At 46.3% G+C, this 13,527-nt stretch overlaps 1 protein-coding gene across 2 annotated transcripts; it reads left to right on the top strand.

Annotated features, from left to right (window-relative positions):
- Positions 1 to 9,192: 9,192 nt before the first annotated feature.
- Positions 9,193 to 11,449, top strand: GPR88 (G protein-coupled receptor 88). Of its 2 annotated transcripts, none has more exons than XM_045998294.1 (2): positions 9,193 to 9,729; positions 10,130 to 11,449. In XM_045998294.1, the coding sequence occupies exon 2, from the start codon at positions 10,199 to 10,201 to the stop codon at positions 11,351 to 11,353; it is 1,155 nt and encodes a 384-aa protein (XP_045854250.1). In that variant the 5' UTR covers positions 9,193 to 9,729; positions 10,130 to 10,198; the 3' UTR covers positions 11,354 to 11,449. The 2 variants fall into 2 exon arrangements, with proteins under 2 accessions (XP_045854250.1, XP_045854245.1); XM_045998289.1 differs by having other exon boundaries at positions 9,193 to 9,734.
- Positions 11,450 to 13,527: the final 2,078 nt, after the last annotated feature.

Here is a 13,527-nt window from a genome sequence, read left to right as displayed (position 1 = left end):
GAGTTGTGTTTGTGTTTATTAAGTTGTCTTGTGTGTTTATAAACTGCCTCAATCTCATACTTCAGTGGGGACACCTGCACGAGTCTCACAGGACAGCCTGGTTTAAGACATAGATCAGTCACTACATACGTATGATTTGGGGTAAGTCGTTTACTGTCTTTAGGTATGGTTTTCTATAAAGTAAGGAGATTGAATGACATCAATGATTCTTAACGCTTTGAATTTATAGACTCCTTTGAGAAGCTGAAGTAATTATTTAATCTTCTCCAGAAAAATGCACAAATAGACACGCACATGTTTGCATGCAAATTTGGGGAGGATCACAGTTTTCTTGAAATGCTTCAAGGGACTTGCTATGACAGTGACTCAGCACTGGAAAACTGGCTTATTTAAATCTAGGTTTCATAAGGCACCCCACACTCCCTCCAGATTTGTTCTTTAGGAGAGTGTGTCCCTTTACACCCTCCATTTACCTCCCCCCCCACCTTGGGAATCACCATTGTCTTTAGTGTGTGTGACACACTTACACACGGGCCACTTTCATGAAGCTCTTTGCATAAGTTTAATCATTAAAAGACACCCCCCCCCCATAGGTGACATTATTTGCATTTTACAAATGAGAAAATTGAGATCCGTAAAGGTAGAATAACTTGTCTGCAACTACAACCAAGCTCTGGCTTTTTATCCTGAACTCTTAACCTCTCTGGCGGGGTTTCTCAGTCTGGGCATTGCTGACATTTTGAGCTGGATAATTCTTTGTTGTGGGATTCTGTCCTGTGTATTGCGAAATGTTTAGCAGCATCCCTAGTCTCTAGCCATTAGAAGGAGGGACACCCGCTGCCCCCACGTGTGACAACCAAAAGTGCTTCCAGACATTTCCAAATGGCCCGCAACTGAGAACCATACTCTCTGGTACTCCCTGATAGGGAAGGTTACCCCTGGAGTGAACCGCTGTTTCTGAGGCGAGGTGAGGTGTTCTCTCTCAAGTCCGAAGGGACAGTGGAAGAAAAGTTGGGAACCATCATTGCGAGGCCTCAGGTATCCCAGATCATCTCCAGCTCCTTGATTTTATAAATGTGTAATTTCTACAAACTCTACCATTGAGTTTTCTCCTAATGGTAAATGCTCTCACGCAGCTGAATGACTCCTTAATCAGGACATTAAGCAACCTAAAGCTGTTGTTCCTTTGCAAAACCTCTTTTACCATCTGAAGAAGCTTATACCAACGTGATTCTCAGTTGTGTGTGTACCGAGAGACCAAGATCTGAGGAAATAACAGCTGGGCTTTGAAATGGGATTTTGGACCCTGCTTAGTGAGGGTGCTCTGTGGCTTGGCTAACAGCAGATGGGGAAGGCACAGGAAATGACCAATTTTTCACTGCTGCCGCTCACCCTTTGGTTTTTCCAAACTATGTGAGACAGTTGCTAGAGCGTGTTTTAGTGGGTTTTGAAATCGAGTACTAGGAAAAATACACACTGAATCCTGTAATGGGTGGGTGTGGGGTTGTACGAGCGAGGGTTGTTATCAACAAAAGCTCGATTTAAAAATAATTTGGTGGCATAAAGCATGAGGATGTGGTTACACGAAGCTTTTAAAGAATTTTTAAAAGATCAGTAATAACAGTGCTTTGCTGCGTGACTCTGACTCCTGGTTGTCTCTCTTGAGAAAGTAATTGAGATTGAAATCTTGAGCCCACATCTCAAATATTCCCAAGGGACCTATTCAGTCAACAAATGTTTCAGTATTTATAGTGTGTCAGGCACTCTGACCAAAAAGAAAGTGTTGCCCTTGTCTAGTTTATCATTTGGAGAGGGAATAACCAGTCCTTGAGGAGCCTGGCTGTGGCAGCAATACACGCCTGGGTTTTAGGGCACAGAAACTGGACAACCCATCAAAAGGGACAAGAAAGACTCCTCGCATGAGGTAAAGTCTGAGATCAGACTTGGAAGATAAGTAGGACTTAGCTAGGCAAAGGTGGGGGAAGATTGCAAAGAGGCAGCCCAGGGAATGGTCAGCCCTGAATGAATGGACATGGCTAGCGGGGAGCAAGAGGAGAAACTGAGGCACCCTCAAGGAAGGCAGGTCCACAGGGCCGGGGAGGGAGAGGTTTGGAGAGGTGAGAATGGCAGATGTTATGGGGGATGTATGCAGGGCTATTTTAAGATCTGTGCAGACCTCAGCACTACGGAAGCCCCATCACATGTCATATCAAACATATGAAAATGTAGCCCGATCCCACCTTGAGCTGATTTGCAGTTGACTATTTTTTAAATTTTTTATTTAAATTTTAGTTAATATACAGTGCAATATTGGTTTTAGGAGTAGAATTCAGTGATTCACCACTTACATACAACACCCAGTGCTCATCATAACAAGTGCCCGTCTTTATCCCCATCATCCATATAGCACATCCCCCATCCACCTCCCCCCTATGAAATTTCTGTTTGTTTCCTATCTCCCAGAGTCTCTTTATGGGATCACCTGGGCGGTGCCATTGGTTAAGGGTCTCTTGGTTTTGACTCAGGTCATGATCTCAAGGTTGCGAGATCGGGACCGTGTCGGACTCCTCGAAGGGTCTGGTTGTCTGCCCCCACTCTCTTGCTCTTACTCTTTCATAAACAATAAAATATATTAAAAAAAAAAAAGGAGTCTCTTGTGGTTTGTTTCCCTCCTTCCTTCCCCCCCTTCCCATATGTTCATCTATTTTGTTTCTTAAATTCCACATGAGTGGAATCATATGGCATTTGTCTTTCTCTGACTACCTTATTTTGCTCAGCATAATACTCTCTAGCTCCATCCATGTCCTTGCAAATGGCAAGATTTCATATTATTATTACATATATATTTATGTAATGTCATATATATATGGATAAAGAAGAGATATATATGGATAAAGGAAATGTGGTAAATATAATATTTATTATATTTATATATATTTACCACATCGTCTTTATCCATTTATTAGCTGATACACATTTGGGATCTTTCCATGGTTTGGCTATTGCTGATAATGTGCAGTTGACTCTTTAATAGCTTATTAATTTCTGTTTCAAACTTTTCTTTTTTATATTTTATATTTCAAAGCCAGGAGTTCTTTTTTTCAGCTGTTAAGCATTTTCTTTTTAACATTTTTTTAAAAAGATTTTATTTATTTATTTGATAGACAGAGGTCACATGTAGGCAGAGAAGCAGGCAGAGAGAAAGGAGGAAGCAGACTCCCTGCTGAGCAGAGAGCCCGATGTGGGGCTCGATGTGGGGCTCGATCCCACGACGCTGGGATCATGACCTGAGCCGAAGGCAGAGGCTTTAACCATTGAGCCACCCAGGCGCCCCTATTAAGCATTCTCAAAGACTCTCCAAAAGCTGGCATGCTTGAGGCATCATGCTTAAAGGGCCCAAATGATAACAGCCTTATTTTAAACTTGCAGGTTTTTTGTTTTTGTTTTAAAGATTTTATTTATTTATTTGACAGAGAGAGATCATAAGTAGGCAGAGAGGCAGGCAGAGAGAGTGAGAGGGAATCAGGCTCCCTGCCGAGCAGAGAGCCCGATGTGGGACTCGATCCCAGGACCCTGAGATCATGACCTGAGCCGAAGGCTGCGGCTTAAACCACTGAGCCACCCAGGCACCCTAAACTTGCAGATTTAAACTGTGGTGAACCTGGTAACCGGTTTCCCTCTACTGCCCACTGTCTGCTCTCTCCTTTGTCCTGCCCTTCCGGGGTTCTAGCGGGACATGTGATCACTCTGCCAGCATGGCCCCAGCTCCTCCTGCTGCAAGCAGCAGCCATGTGACTGAGGTTGTCACTGTTTGGGGTGTAGGCCGAAGTGCTAGGTGAACTTTTCTGTTGCGGAGGCTGGCTGCCCCTCTTTCTTCTTTCCTCATCTCTGCCAGCTGGCATGTGATGGGGCAGTGGTGACATGACATCATCCACACAGACAAGGATAGCCCCTGAAGGCAGTGGTTCCCGAACTTCAACAAGCATCGGAGGCTCTTGGAGGGCTCGTTAAACCAGATTGCTGGGCCCCATCACCAGAAATTCTGATTCAGTGAGTCTGAATCATTTCTAACACGTTTCCAAGAGATGTTGATGCTGCTGGTCAGGGATCACACTTTGGATACTCCTGTCCTAAGGGGTGGGGGAGCGCTGGGGGGGGTCCCTGGGTTTCTCTGTTACCTGGTACAGTACATCTGCCTTCTACCTGCACTGTGAGAGACTAATCACTTATTCATTTATTGAGCCTCCATAGTTTTGGGTCTCCCTGTTATATCAGCTTTATATACTGGTGCTAATCCATGTTCCGGAATTTCAACTTAACCAAGGGAGGCAGTGCAATGTGGTGGGTGGGTTTGAATCCCAGTTATGCTACTTCCCAGCTACAAGACTTGGGCAAGTTATTTAACTTACCCGGTTTAAAAAAAAAAAAAATCATTTCCCAAATTATTTTTGTGACTCAGTTTTCTTAGCTACTAAATGGATCCCAGGGGACAAGTTCACCCAGAGCTCACATGCCCTTTATAGACCATGTTCATCCACAAGGACCCCAGAATTCCCTGCCCAGTGGCCATGAACACACTTTCCTGACCTGCATGGATCTCTGCTCTGGCTTTGTCCTTCTGATGGCTGATTCTGCCTTCCAGCTACCATCATAGGTCTGAGATGGTGCCAAGGGATAGCTGTGTGACAGGGGTGTGGTTGGGACTCGGATGGACAGGCTGGAGTGTCCTATATCACACAGGTCCCTCTGGCATATAATGACAGAACCAAGGGTAGGGATCGAAGGGGATAGACTGTAGGATGGAGGCAAGTTTGCCAAGTAGTCCCATTCCAGGAGCATGGAACAATCTATGAATCTGAGAATTCTAAATTTGAGCCCAGCTTTCCGGTTGTTATGAAAATATATTTGTCAAGTTAGGAGAACAGAATATTATTTAACATTTGGATGGCTTGATTTATGATTTAAAAATACTTAGACATATAGCCTGTGGACTTATATCTGGACTCCTGCCCTGGCCTGTAAGTTTGGAGGTAAGCCTAGCTACCTTGTAGGTTGGACATGAGGGCCAAATGAAACAATAGACAAAAAATCCTCATAATGGGGCCCCTGGGTGGTTCAGTGGATTAAAGCCTCTGCCTTCGGCCCGGGTCGTGATCCCAGAGTCCTGGGATCGAGCCCCACATTGATCTCTTTCCTGGGGAGGGAGTCTGCTTCCCTTCCTCTCTCTCTGCCTGCCTCTCTGCCTGCTTGTGATCTCTGTCTGTCAAATAAATAAATAAATAAAATCTTAAAAAAAAAAATCCTCAGAACAATGCTGGGTACCTGTGGTATGTGCCCAGTAACGTTAGCAATGATGACGCTTACGATTCTCCTGAGTACAATACGGTCTTAGTTGAGAGAACTGAAGCACAATAGTGACATTTGCTCAATATTTCCTCCAACAAATATTGATTAAGGGTTTATTAGGTGTCTGACATTGTTCTGGGAGCTTCCAATAATGTGAGTAATCAATGCAAAGCTCCTATTATCAAGGAATGTACATTAGAGTGGAGGGTGGGGAAACAAAATGTAACACCTGTGAAATGATGTCTTTCAGTCTTAGAAAGATTGCTTTGGTTGGAAGGAGGTAAGATGGTAAGTAGATATCAATTAGGTGCTTGTTGGGATAATTTAGAAAAGAGATGCTGGTTGTCTGATAGCAGGTAATAATAAGAGAGTGAATAGAGTTCAGTGAACAGATTTAAAAAAACATTACTGTGTTAGAATGAGGACACTTGGTGATTGATCGATACAGGGAGGAATCAAAAATGACAGCTGGGATTCTAAGTTAGGCATCAGGATAATGGTGATGCTGGTCCCCTGGACTGGAATATAGCAGAAGGAGAGATTGGTTTGAAAAGCAGAGGAGGGGATCCGTTCTGGACATTGGGGTTTTGAGATGGCCACAGAACACCCAAGTAGCAACATCGGTAGGCAACTTTGCATATGCGTAGAAGTTAAGCCAGGTGGCAGCTGTCTCAGGGGTGAGATCGAATGCAGCAAGGGGAGGGCACTGGGTGGGAGAAACCCAGCCCTTCTACCAGGAGCCGGAGTAAGCTTGTGTAGGCGGCCTGAGAAGAAGAGGGAGCACAGGGGAAGTTTTCATTCGGTTGTGGTGAAACTGGCATTTTTGAAGCCAAGGGGAAGGAATGGGTTGAGGTAGAGAGACTGGACATGTCTCAGAAGGGTGGCTGAGGGGGCAAGTTCCTGCTGAGGGTAGGGGGAATGAGGTGGTCATGAAAACCACTTACCAAATGTTTCACCATGGAAAAAAACCTGAAATCATTTATATAGCCTCCCATTCCCTGATTCAGTAATTATTTATCCAGTACCTTCTACCTTCTACATGCCAGGCATAGTCCTGCATAGTCCTGGTGTTGGGAATGAGAGAGAAACCCCCCACTCTCTCCCTATTTTATGTAAGTTCAATAGCTTCAAGCAAAACCCACATCAAATATAAACAAAAACTTGCCCCTTGGGGGACCAGGGCTGCAGAAGGCATGGTCTTCACAGAAACCTGAGTGAATGAAAGGTGTGAAAGCCTCTCAGCAGGGGATTTTGCTCATTCCCAGAGGCATCCTTTAAGGAAGCAGTTGGGCCCGGGAACCTGGAATTCAAATACTGCCTTGGTGTGAGAGGAAATTTTTATTTACTTATTTAAAAAAAATTTTTTTAAAGATTTCATTTATTTATCTGACAGACAGAGATCACAAGTAGGCAGAGAGGCAGGCACGGGGGTGGGGGGTGGGGGTGGGAAGCAGGCTACGAGCAGAGCAGAGAGCCCAACGCTCGATCCCAGGACCCTGGGATCATGACCCGAGCAGAAGGCAGACGCCTTAACCCACTGAGCCACCCAGGCGTCCCTTTTTAAAAATTTATTGAAGAGAGTGTCTTTTTTCCACTGTATATTTTTTCCTGCTTTGTCGATTATTTGACCATAGAGTTGAGGGTCCATATCTGTGCTCTACCCCAATGTTCATAGCAGCAATGGCCACGGTTGCCAAACTGTGGAAAGAACCAAGATGCCCTTCAACGGACAAATGGATAAGGAAGATGTGGTCCATATATACTATGGATTATTATGCCTCCATCAGAAAGGATGAATACCCAGCTTTTGTATCAACATGGATGGGACTGGAAGAGATTATGCTGAGTGAAGTAAGTCAAGCAGAGAGAGTCAATTGTCATATGGTTTCACTTATTTGTGGAGCATAAGAAATAACATGGAGGACATGGGGAGATGGAGAGGAGACGGGAGTAGAGGGAAATTGGAAGGGGAGATGAACCATGAGAGACTATGGACTCTGAAAAACAATTTGAGGATTTTGAAGGGGCAGAGGTGGGAGGTTGGGGGAGCCTGGTGGTGGGTATTATGGAGGGCAGGTATTGCATGGAGCACTGGGTGTGGTGCATAAATAATGAATTCTGTTACACTGAAAAGAAATTAAATTTAAAAATTTTAAATGTTTTACTAATTTGACAGAGAGAGACCACAAACAGGGCGAGCAGGAGAGGGAGAAGCAGGCTCTGCTGAGCAGGGAGCCCGATGTTGAGCTCCATCCCAGGACTCTGGGGTCATGACCTGAGCCGAAGGCAGGTGCTTAACCGATTGAGCCACCCAGGACGCCCAAGAGGAAATTTTTATCTCAACAACAAAGTTTAACTCTAAATAATTAGAGGACTCTCTTGCATGCTTGCTGTGTTTGATGTACTCAGAGGCTCAATAAAGACAAATGACTACAGGCAGAGGACAATGGCAAATTCTCTTCAACATCAATTAACTTGACATCTGAACCTCTCAGTCCTCGGAAGAGCAAATCTCTGTTTCTTCTCTTTAATCCCCTAACTCAACTCATTTCACTTAATTACTGCCTAAAAGGGCTAAACCCATCAAGTCAGGCTTAGCACAAACCCCATTAGAGTTGTTAGCGGTCATTACTTAATACCATTCTTTGAAAGGGAGAGGGGAAAGCTGAGGGAGAGTGTTTTGCACTCCATTCCTGAAATGCTACCCTATGGACAGCCGGGAAAGGTTTCAGACTGTAGGATACAGGACTCAGCACATGTTAGGCAGAGTACACATGTTTCTAGTGTCAGAACTAGGGAGGAAGAATGCTACATTTATGTGTGGGGATTCACAGAAAGTTTGAAAAGAAAGGCCTTGGAAGTCACTGAGTGAAAGCTTCTTTTTTGACAACATGACATAAACGACCCATCACATCTGACCATCTAATGCTCAGCTTAGACCTCAGGTGTCCTGAAACCTCACGGAGCATTTTTTTTTTAATATAGATACTTTTTTTTTTTTTAAAGATTATCTATTTATTTATTTGACAGAGATCACAAGTAGGCAGAGAGGGAAGCAGAGAGAGAGAGAGAAAGGGGAAAGCAGGCTCTCCACTGAGCAGAGAGCCTGATGCGGGGCTCGATCTCAGGACCCTGGGACCATGACCCCAGCAGAAGGCAGAGGCTTTAATTCACTGAACCATGCAGGTGCTCCCTCACCGAGCATTTTTTCTCTTAGGCCAGGTTACCATATTCCATACTGAGTTCAGTTTTCAGATAAATGATTTTCACTGTGAAAATTAATTTATTGGGGAGGGTAGGAGGGAAGGATGGCTTTTATGGAAAATTTCCCATGCGGAATGATTAAATAAGAGCTTGTGTCAAATTAATTTCCAACATTTGACTGCAAATCTCCATCTAAGACCACAGAATAAAAAGTTCCAACAAAGGGCCATCTTTGTCATTGACACTGTGGATTATTCAGGTTTCTTTCTATCTCCAACACCTACTTTTAACTTGACCATTTCATTTTTACCCTATAACCCTTTCATTCCTGAACACAAGCCAAACTCTGGAAAGGAGCTTGGTGATGAGAATAAAATCAAAATAATGACTTAAATGGAGTCTTGGGGATTTTCTGTGGATAATTGTCCCACCTTACCACAGAAAAAATGAATTTCATTTAGAATACAAAGTAATTCTCTCAGCAAGTGTGAAATGGAAGAGATCAGTCCTGGGTACTGGGAGTATATTCATCCCTTGGAAAAATCTTGCCCACAGAATGCAGGAGGCTAGGATGAAATATATTAGGAGCATATTAAATTTTATTTGAACATGGGTGAGAGGGAAAAAAAAAGGAAAGAAAAATGAAGCAGGGTGAAAAATAAGGTGATTGAGAGAAAGATAGAAAAGACAAGACTGAGAAACTTGTTAATTACAGGACTTTCTGAACAAGATATTTTTTTCCTTTCACAAGATAGAAGCTATTGAATAATTCATGCCAAGCGTGGAAAGGCTGCCTTTTCCCTGGGTGATGTATAACTGAGCACGAGAGAGCTTCGTGTGGGTTCACCACATCAGGCACCACTCTTGCTTCTCGAGCTCAGCTTTTGCTTCTGCAGCCAAGCATCTCTGCTTCAGCTCCCTGCCTGCCCGCCCTTCTGGGCTTGCAGCCTGCCACTTGACTTTCCCCAGCCCTGCTGCCAGCTGAGAAGTCTCCCTGCAGCTGCTGATTTCTGCCTAGGACCATGTGTGTGGATGCTGCTTGGGAGAAGCCAGCCCTGGCTCCTGGCACTGATCCCAGCTGAGATTCTCCTGTTGATTTTGGGACCACAGATGCTGCTGTGAGGAGGTATTTCCCGGCATCCCTGCCTCTGCTACTGCCAGCTAAGGATCAGCCCCAAAGTAAGGTATGCCCCTCAACCCCTCTCCCCTGGCATTTTCCCCAGCTGGGATATCTCTGCTTTGTCCTGGAAACTAGGGGCTCTATCTGGCAATATTCCCAACTGTGTGCGCGTGTGCGTGTGCGTGTGCGTGTGCGTGTGTGTGTGTGCATGCATGAGTGTTTGGGGGGAGAAGAAGAGACTCTTGGCATTGCTCTGTCCCGGGCTTGGGCTTCCCTTGGTGCCTGCCGAATGCAAAGAGGCCTTTCCCCTGGCACTGGAGACATTTCCGAGGCAGGCACCTGTCATCTGCCACCCCCGTCCTCCTGGAGCTCCCTCTCTCCCCCTCCCCCACCCATTATTCTGCTTCAGCCCTTTGTGTGGTGGCAGAGCCTGAAGGGATGTCTCTGTCCTCCCCGCAGGCGGGTGTCAGGATGGGCCACGCTGTGAGAAGCTGATGCTAGCAAGCGAGGTGTGAAGAGTTGGCCAGAATGACCAACTCCTCCTCCACGTCCACTTCCTCCACCACCGGGGGATCGCTGCTGCTGCTCTGCGAGGAAGAGGAGTCGTGGGCGGGCCGGCGCATCCCCGTGTCCCTTCTGTACTCGGGCCTCGCCATCGGGGGCACGCTGGCCAACGGCATGGTCATCTATCTCGTGTCGTCCTTCCGAAAGCTGCAGACCACCAGCAACGCCTTCATCGTGAACGGCTGCGCGGCGGACCTCAGCGTCTGCGCCCTCTGGATGCCGCAGGAGGCGGTGCTCGGGCTCCTGCCCACCGGCTCGGCGGAGCCCCCCGCGGACTGGGACGGCGCCGGCGGCAGCTACCGCCTGCTGCGGGGTGGGCTGCTAGGCCTGGGGCTCACCGTGTCCCTCTTGTCCCACTGCCTGGTGGCCCTGAACCGCTACCTGCTCATCACCCGGGCACCTGCCACCTACCAGGCGCTGTACCAGCGGCGCCACACGGCCGGTATGCTGGCGCTCTCCTGGGCGCTCGCCCTGGGCCTCGTGCTGCTGCTCCCGCCCTGGGCGCCCCGACCCGGCGCCGCGCCCCCGCGCGTCCACTACCCGGCGCTGCTGGCCGCCGCGGCGCTGCTGGCGCAGACGGCGCTGCTGCTGCACTGCTACCTGGGCATCGTGCGCCGCGTGCGCGTCAGCGTCAAGCGGGTCAGCGTCCTCAACTTCCACCTGCTGCACCAGCTGCCCGGCTGTGCCGCCGCCGCCGCCGCCTTCCCGGGCGCCCCGCACGCGCCGGGCCCCGGCGGTGCGGCGCACCCCGCGCAAGCCCAGCCCCTGCCGCCCGCGCTGAATCCGCGGCGGGCGCAGCGGCGTCTCAGCGGCCTGTCGGTGCTGCTGCTCTGCTGCGTCTTCCTGCTGGCCACGCAGCCGCTGGTGTGGGTGAGCCTGGCCAGCGGCTTCTCGCTGCCCGTGCCCTGGGGCGTGCAGGCGGCCAGCTGGCTCCTGTGCTGCGCGCTGTCCGCGCTCAATCCGCTGCTCTACACGTGGAGGAACGAGGAGTTCCGGCGCTCCGTGCGCTCCGTCCTGCCGGGCGTCGGCGACGCGGCCGCCGCCGCCGCTGCCGCCACGGCCGTGCCCGCGGTGTCCCAGGCGCAGCTGGGCACCCGCGCCGCCGGCCAGCACTGGTGACCCGGCCAGGGCCCGCGGGAAACAGGGATGCCGTCTTCCAGCATCCTTGGTCGGCATCGCCTCCTGCCCTTGTAAAGTACCCCCTGTCCGAACGAAGACTCCTGCAGGCCAAGCCCGATAAATCGGTGCGAAGATTTCGCCTTTGGCCCCAGTGGAATACCTGGTCTCTCCCTAAATGGGGTCCCCGAAGTCACTTTGAACAGCCACCTGGTTTTTAGCCTTTGGTTCTGTGTTTTAGAGAAACCCTAAAGTCGAAACACCGGAAACTTCAAGAACTTGCTACCCTGACATTTTAAAAGAACAGGTTAATTTATTTCAGCACTGTTTTTGAAAAGAGCTTTGATAACGTAATCCCGTTCCCACCTTCATCGTCTTATAATATAGATGAAGCGCCTCGAGTGTGCATAAGCCAAAGGAAATAGTATTGATGAAGGAAATAAGATATAAGAAGTATTTTAGAAAGTAACTTATCTTTGATGATGCTTCTCTTATGATTTAGCCTTTGTATGAACCCGGAGAATGAAGCCACAGACGTGCATACCAGTATGAGCTGCCGTTAAGACTTCAAGCCCTTTATTCTTAAAAGGGTTTTTATAAAGTCAAATCATTGCCGAATGAGATAGAATCTTAGCCAGTGAGAAAAGAGAAAACAGATCTATTACTTTACACCTGTTTTTGCACTTCTAAGAGTGAACATTGGCATTAGGTGTTAAAGTGAAAATTTCCCCTTGAGCTGATTGATGGTCTGAGCCAGCCATGGAATTTTGAAAACAAATAAGGGGTTTATCTGTTTTAGGTACCAGTTTCATGTTTTTATAGCATGCACACTTGTTGCTACCTTCATTTTGTAATCAGTTTACTTGCCTTATGAGTGTGATTGCAGCTTTGAACACTCTGTACTATAATGGTTGCTAAGGAGAATAAGTCTTTCTGTTTTCTCGTTAACATTTAAAATATCTCAATGCACACGATATAATTAAACACTAATGATACCATGACTGCATAGCTAATCTTAGCCGCTATTGCATGCTCCTAGATGCTAGAACTTACTGGGCATGTGGTATATACTAAAGCAATACCCATTAGACAAGGACATTTTATTTCTTCCAGACACCAGAAGAAGTGACCTTCAATTATTTGAAAAGAGACACGGAGATACCCTGGCTACTTACGGTTCTTGTCTTGACCCAATTTATGAGAAACTCCCAGTTGGGACTTTATCTTGCAAATGGAACCACAGCCAAGATGGATCAATAATAGTGGTTTTGGCTCTGCAAGGCAGTCTGTGTTCTTTTAGGGTTTAGACAAGCCACACATTAGAACGCAACACTGTTTTTTAAGTAGTTCATATATATATATTACTATGACACTCGGCATTAATATTGTGTCTGTTGAAGCAGGTGTAAAAACTCAGTTATATACAGCAAACAGTCCAAATGGGAATCTGTTTTTAAAATGTATGATTTGGGGCTTGTCTTCGGTTTACTAAATTTATTTAGAAATGGATGAAACACAAAATCATGTGAGATCACTTTATGAAATTAAAATGGGAAAAAAGTAATTTAAGATAACCATCTATTAGCATTATGACTGCTAACTACATCAGAGCTGGGGCCGACCCTCAATGAACTGTGTAGTTCAGAACAAAAACAGCTTACTTTGTCGCACTCTTGAACATCATTAAGTTAGGACAGTGGGAACTTGCGTGCATTTGAATATTTATGGGAGTTGCAGGAAACTTAGACATGTTTGTAGTAAAACAAAACAAATATGTTCATTACCAATAAGAGGTCAGCAGTCATTTTACTAATCTCTCCCCTTTGTGCATGTATCATTTCTCTCTCACTAAGGTTTCATCTATTCCCATTTTCCTTGATTCAAATATTTAACTATGATTCAAATGTTTAATTAAAGTTCAGACAACTATTTCTCTGAGTTTTTTTTCTTCTGTCTCTGGTCTTCTTGCCTACCTCCTTGAGAACACTGTAACAGAGGACACCACCAAAGCTCCAGTGATGAGAGTCACTTCCTTGTTCCTCCTTTATTTAATTTTATTTTTAGTTTCTCAAATTACTTCTACCTTATATAATTAAATAGGGTTGTACATTAAAAAGAAATAGGTATGATTTCCTTTCTGTAAGCATAACTGAATTAGGGAACAGAGAGCTGAAGAT

Source organism: Meles meles, chromosome 1, assembly GCF_922984935.1.
Source record: "Meles meles chromosome 1, mMelMel3.1 paternal haplotype, whole genome shotgun sequence".
Taxonomy (NCBI): Eukaryota; Metazoa; Chordata; class Mammalia; order Carnivora; family Mustelidae; genus Meles; species Meles meles.
Note: the sequence above shows the minus strand (reverse complement) of the source record. Positions and strands in the feature narration are given on the sequence as shown.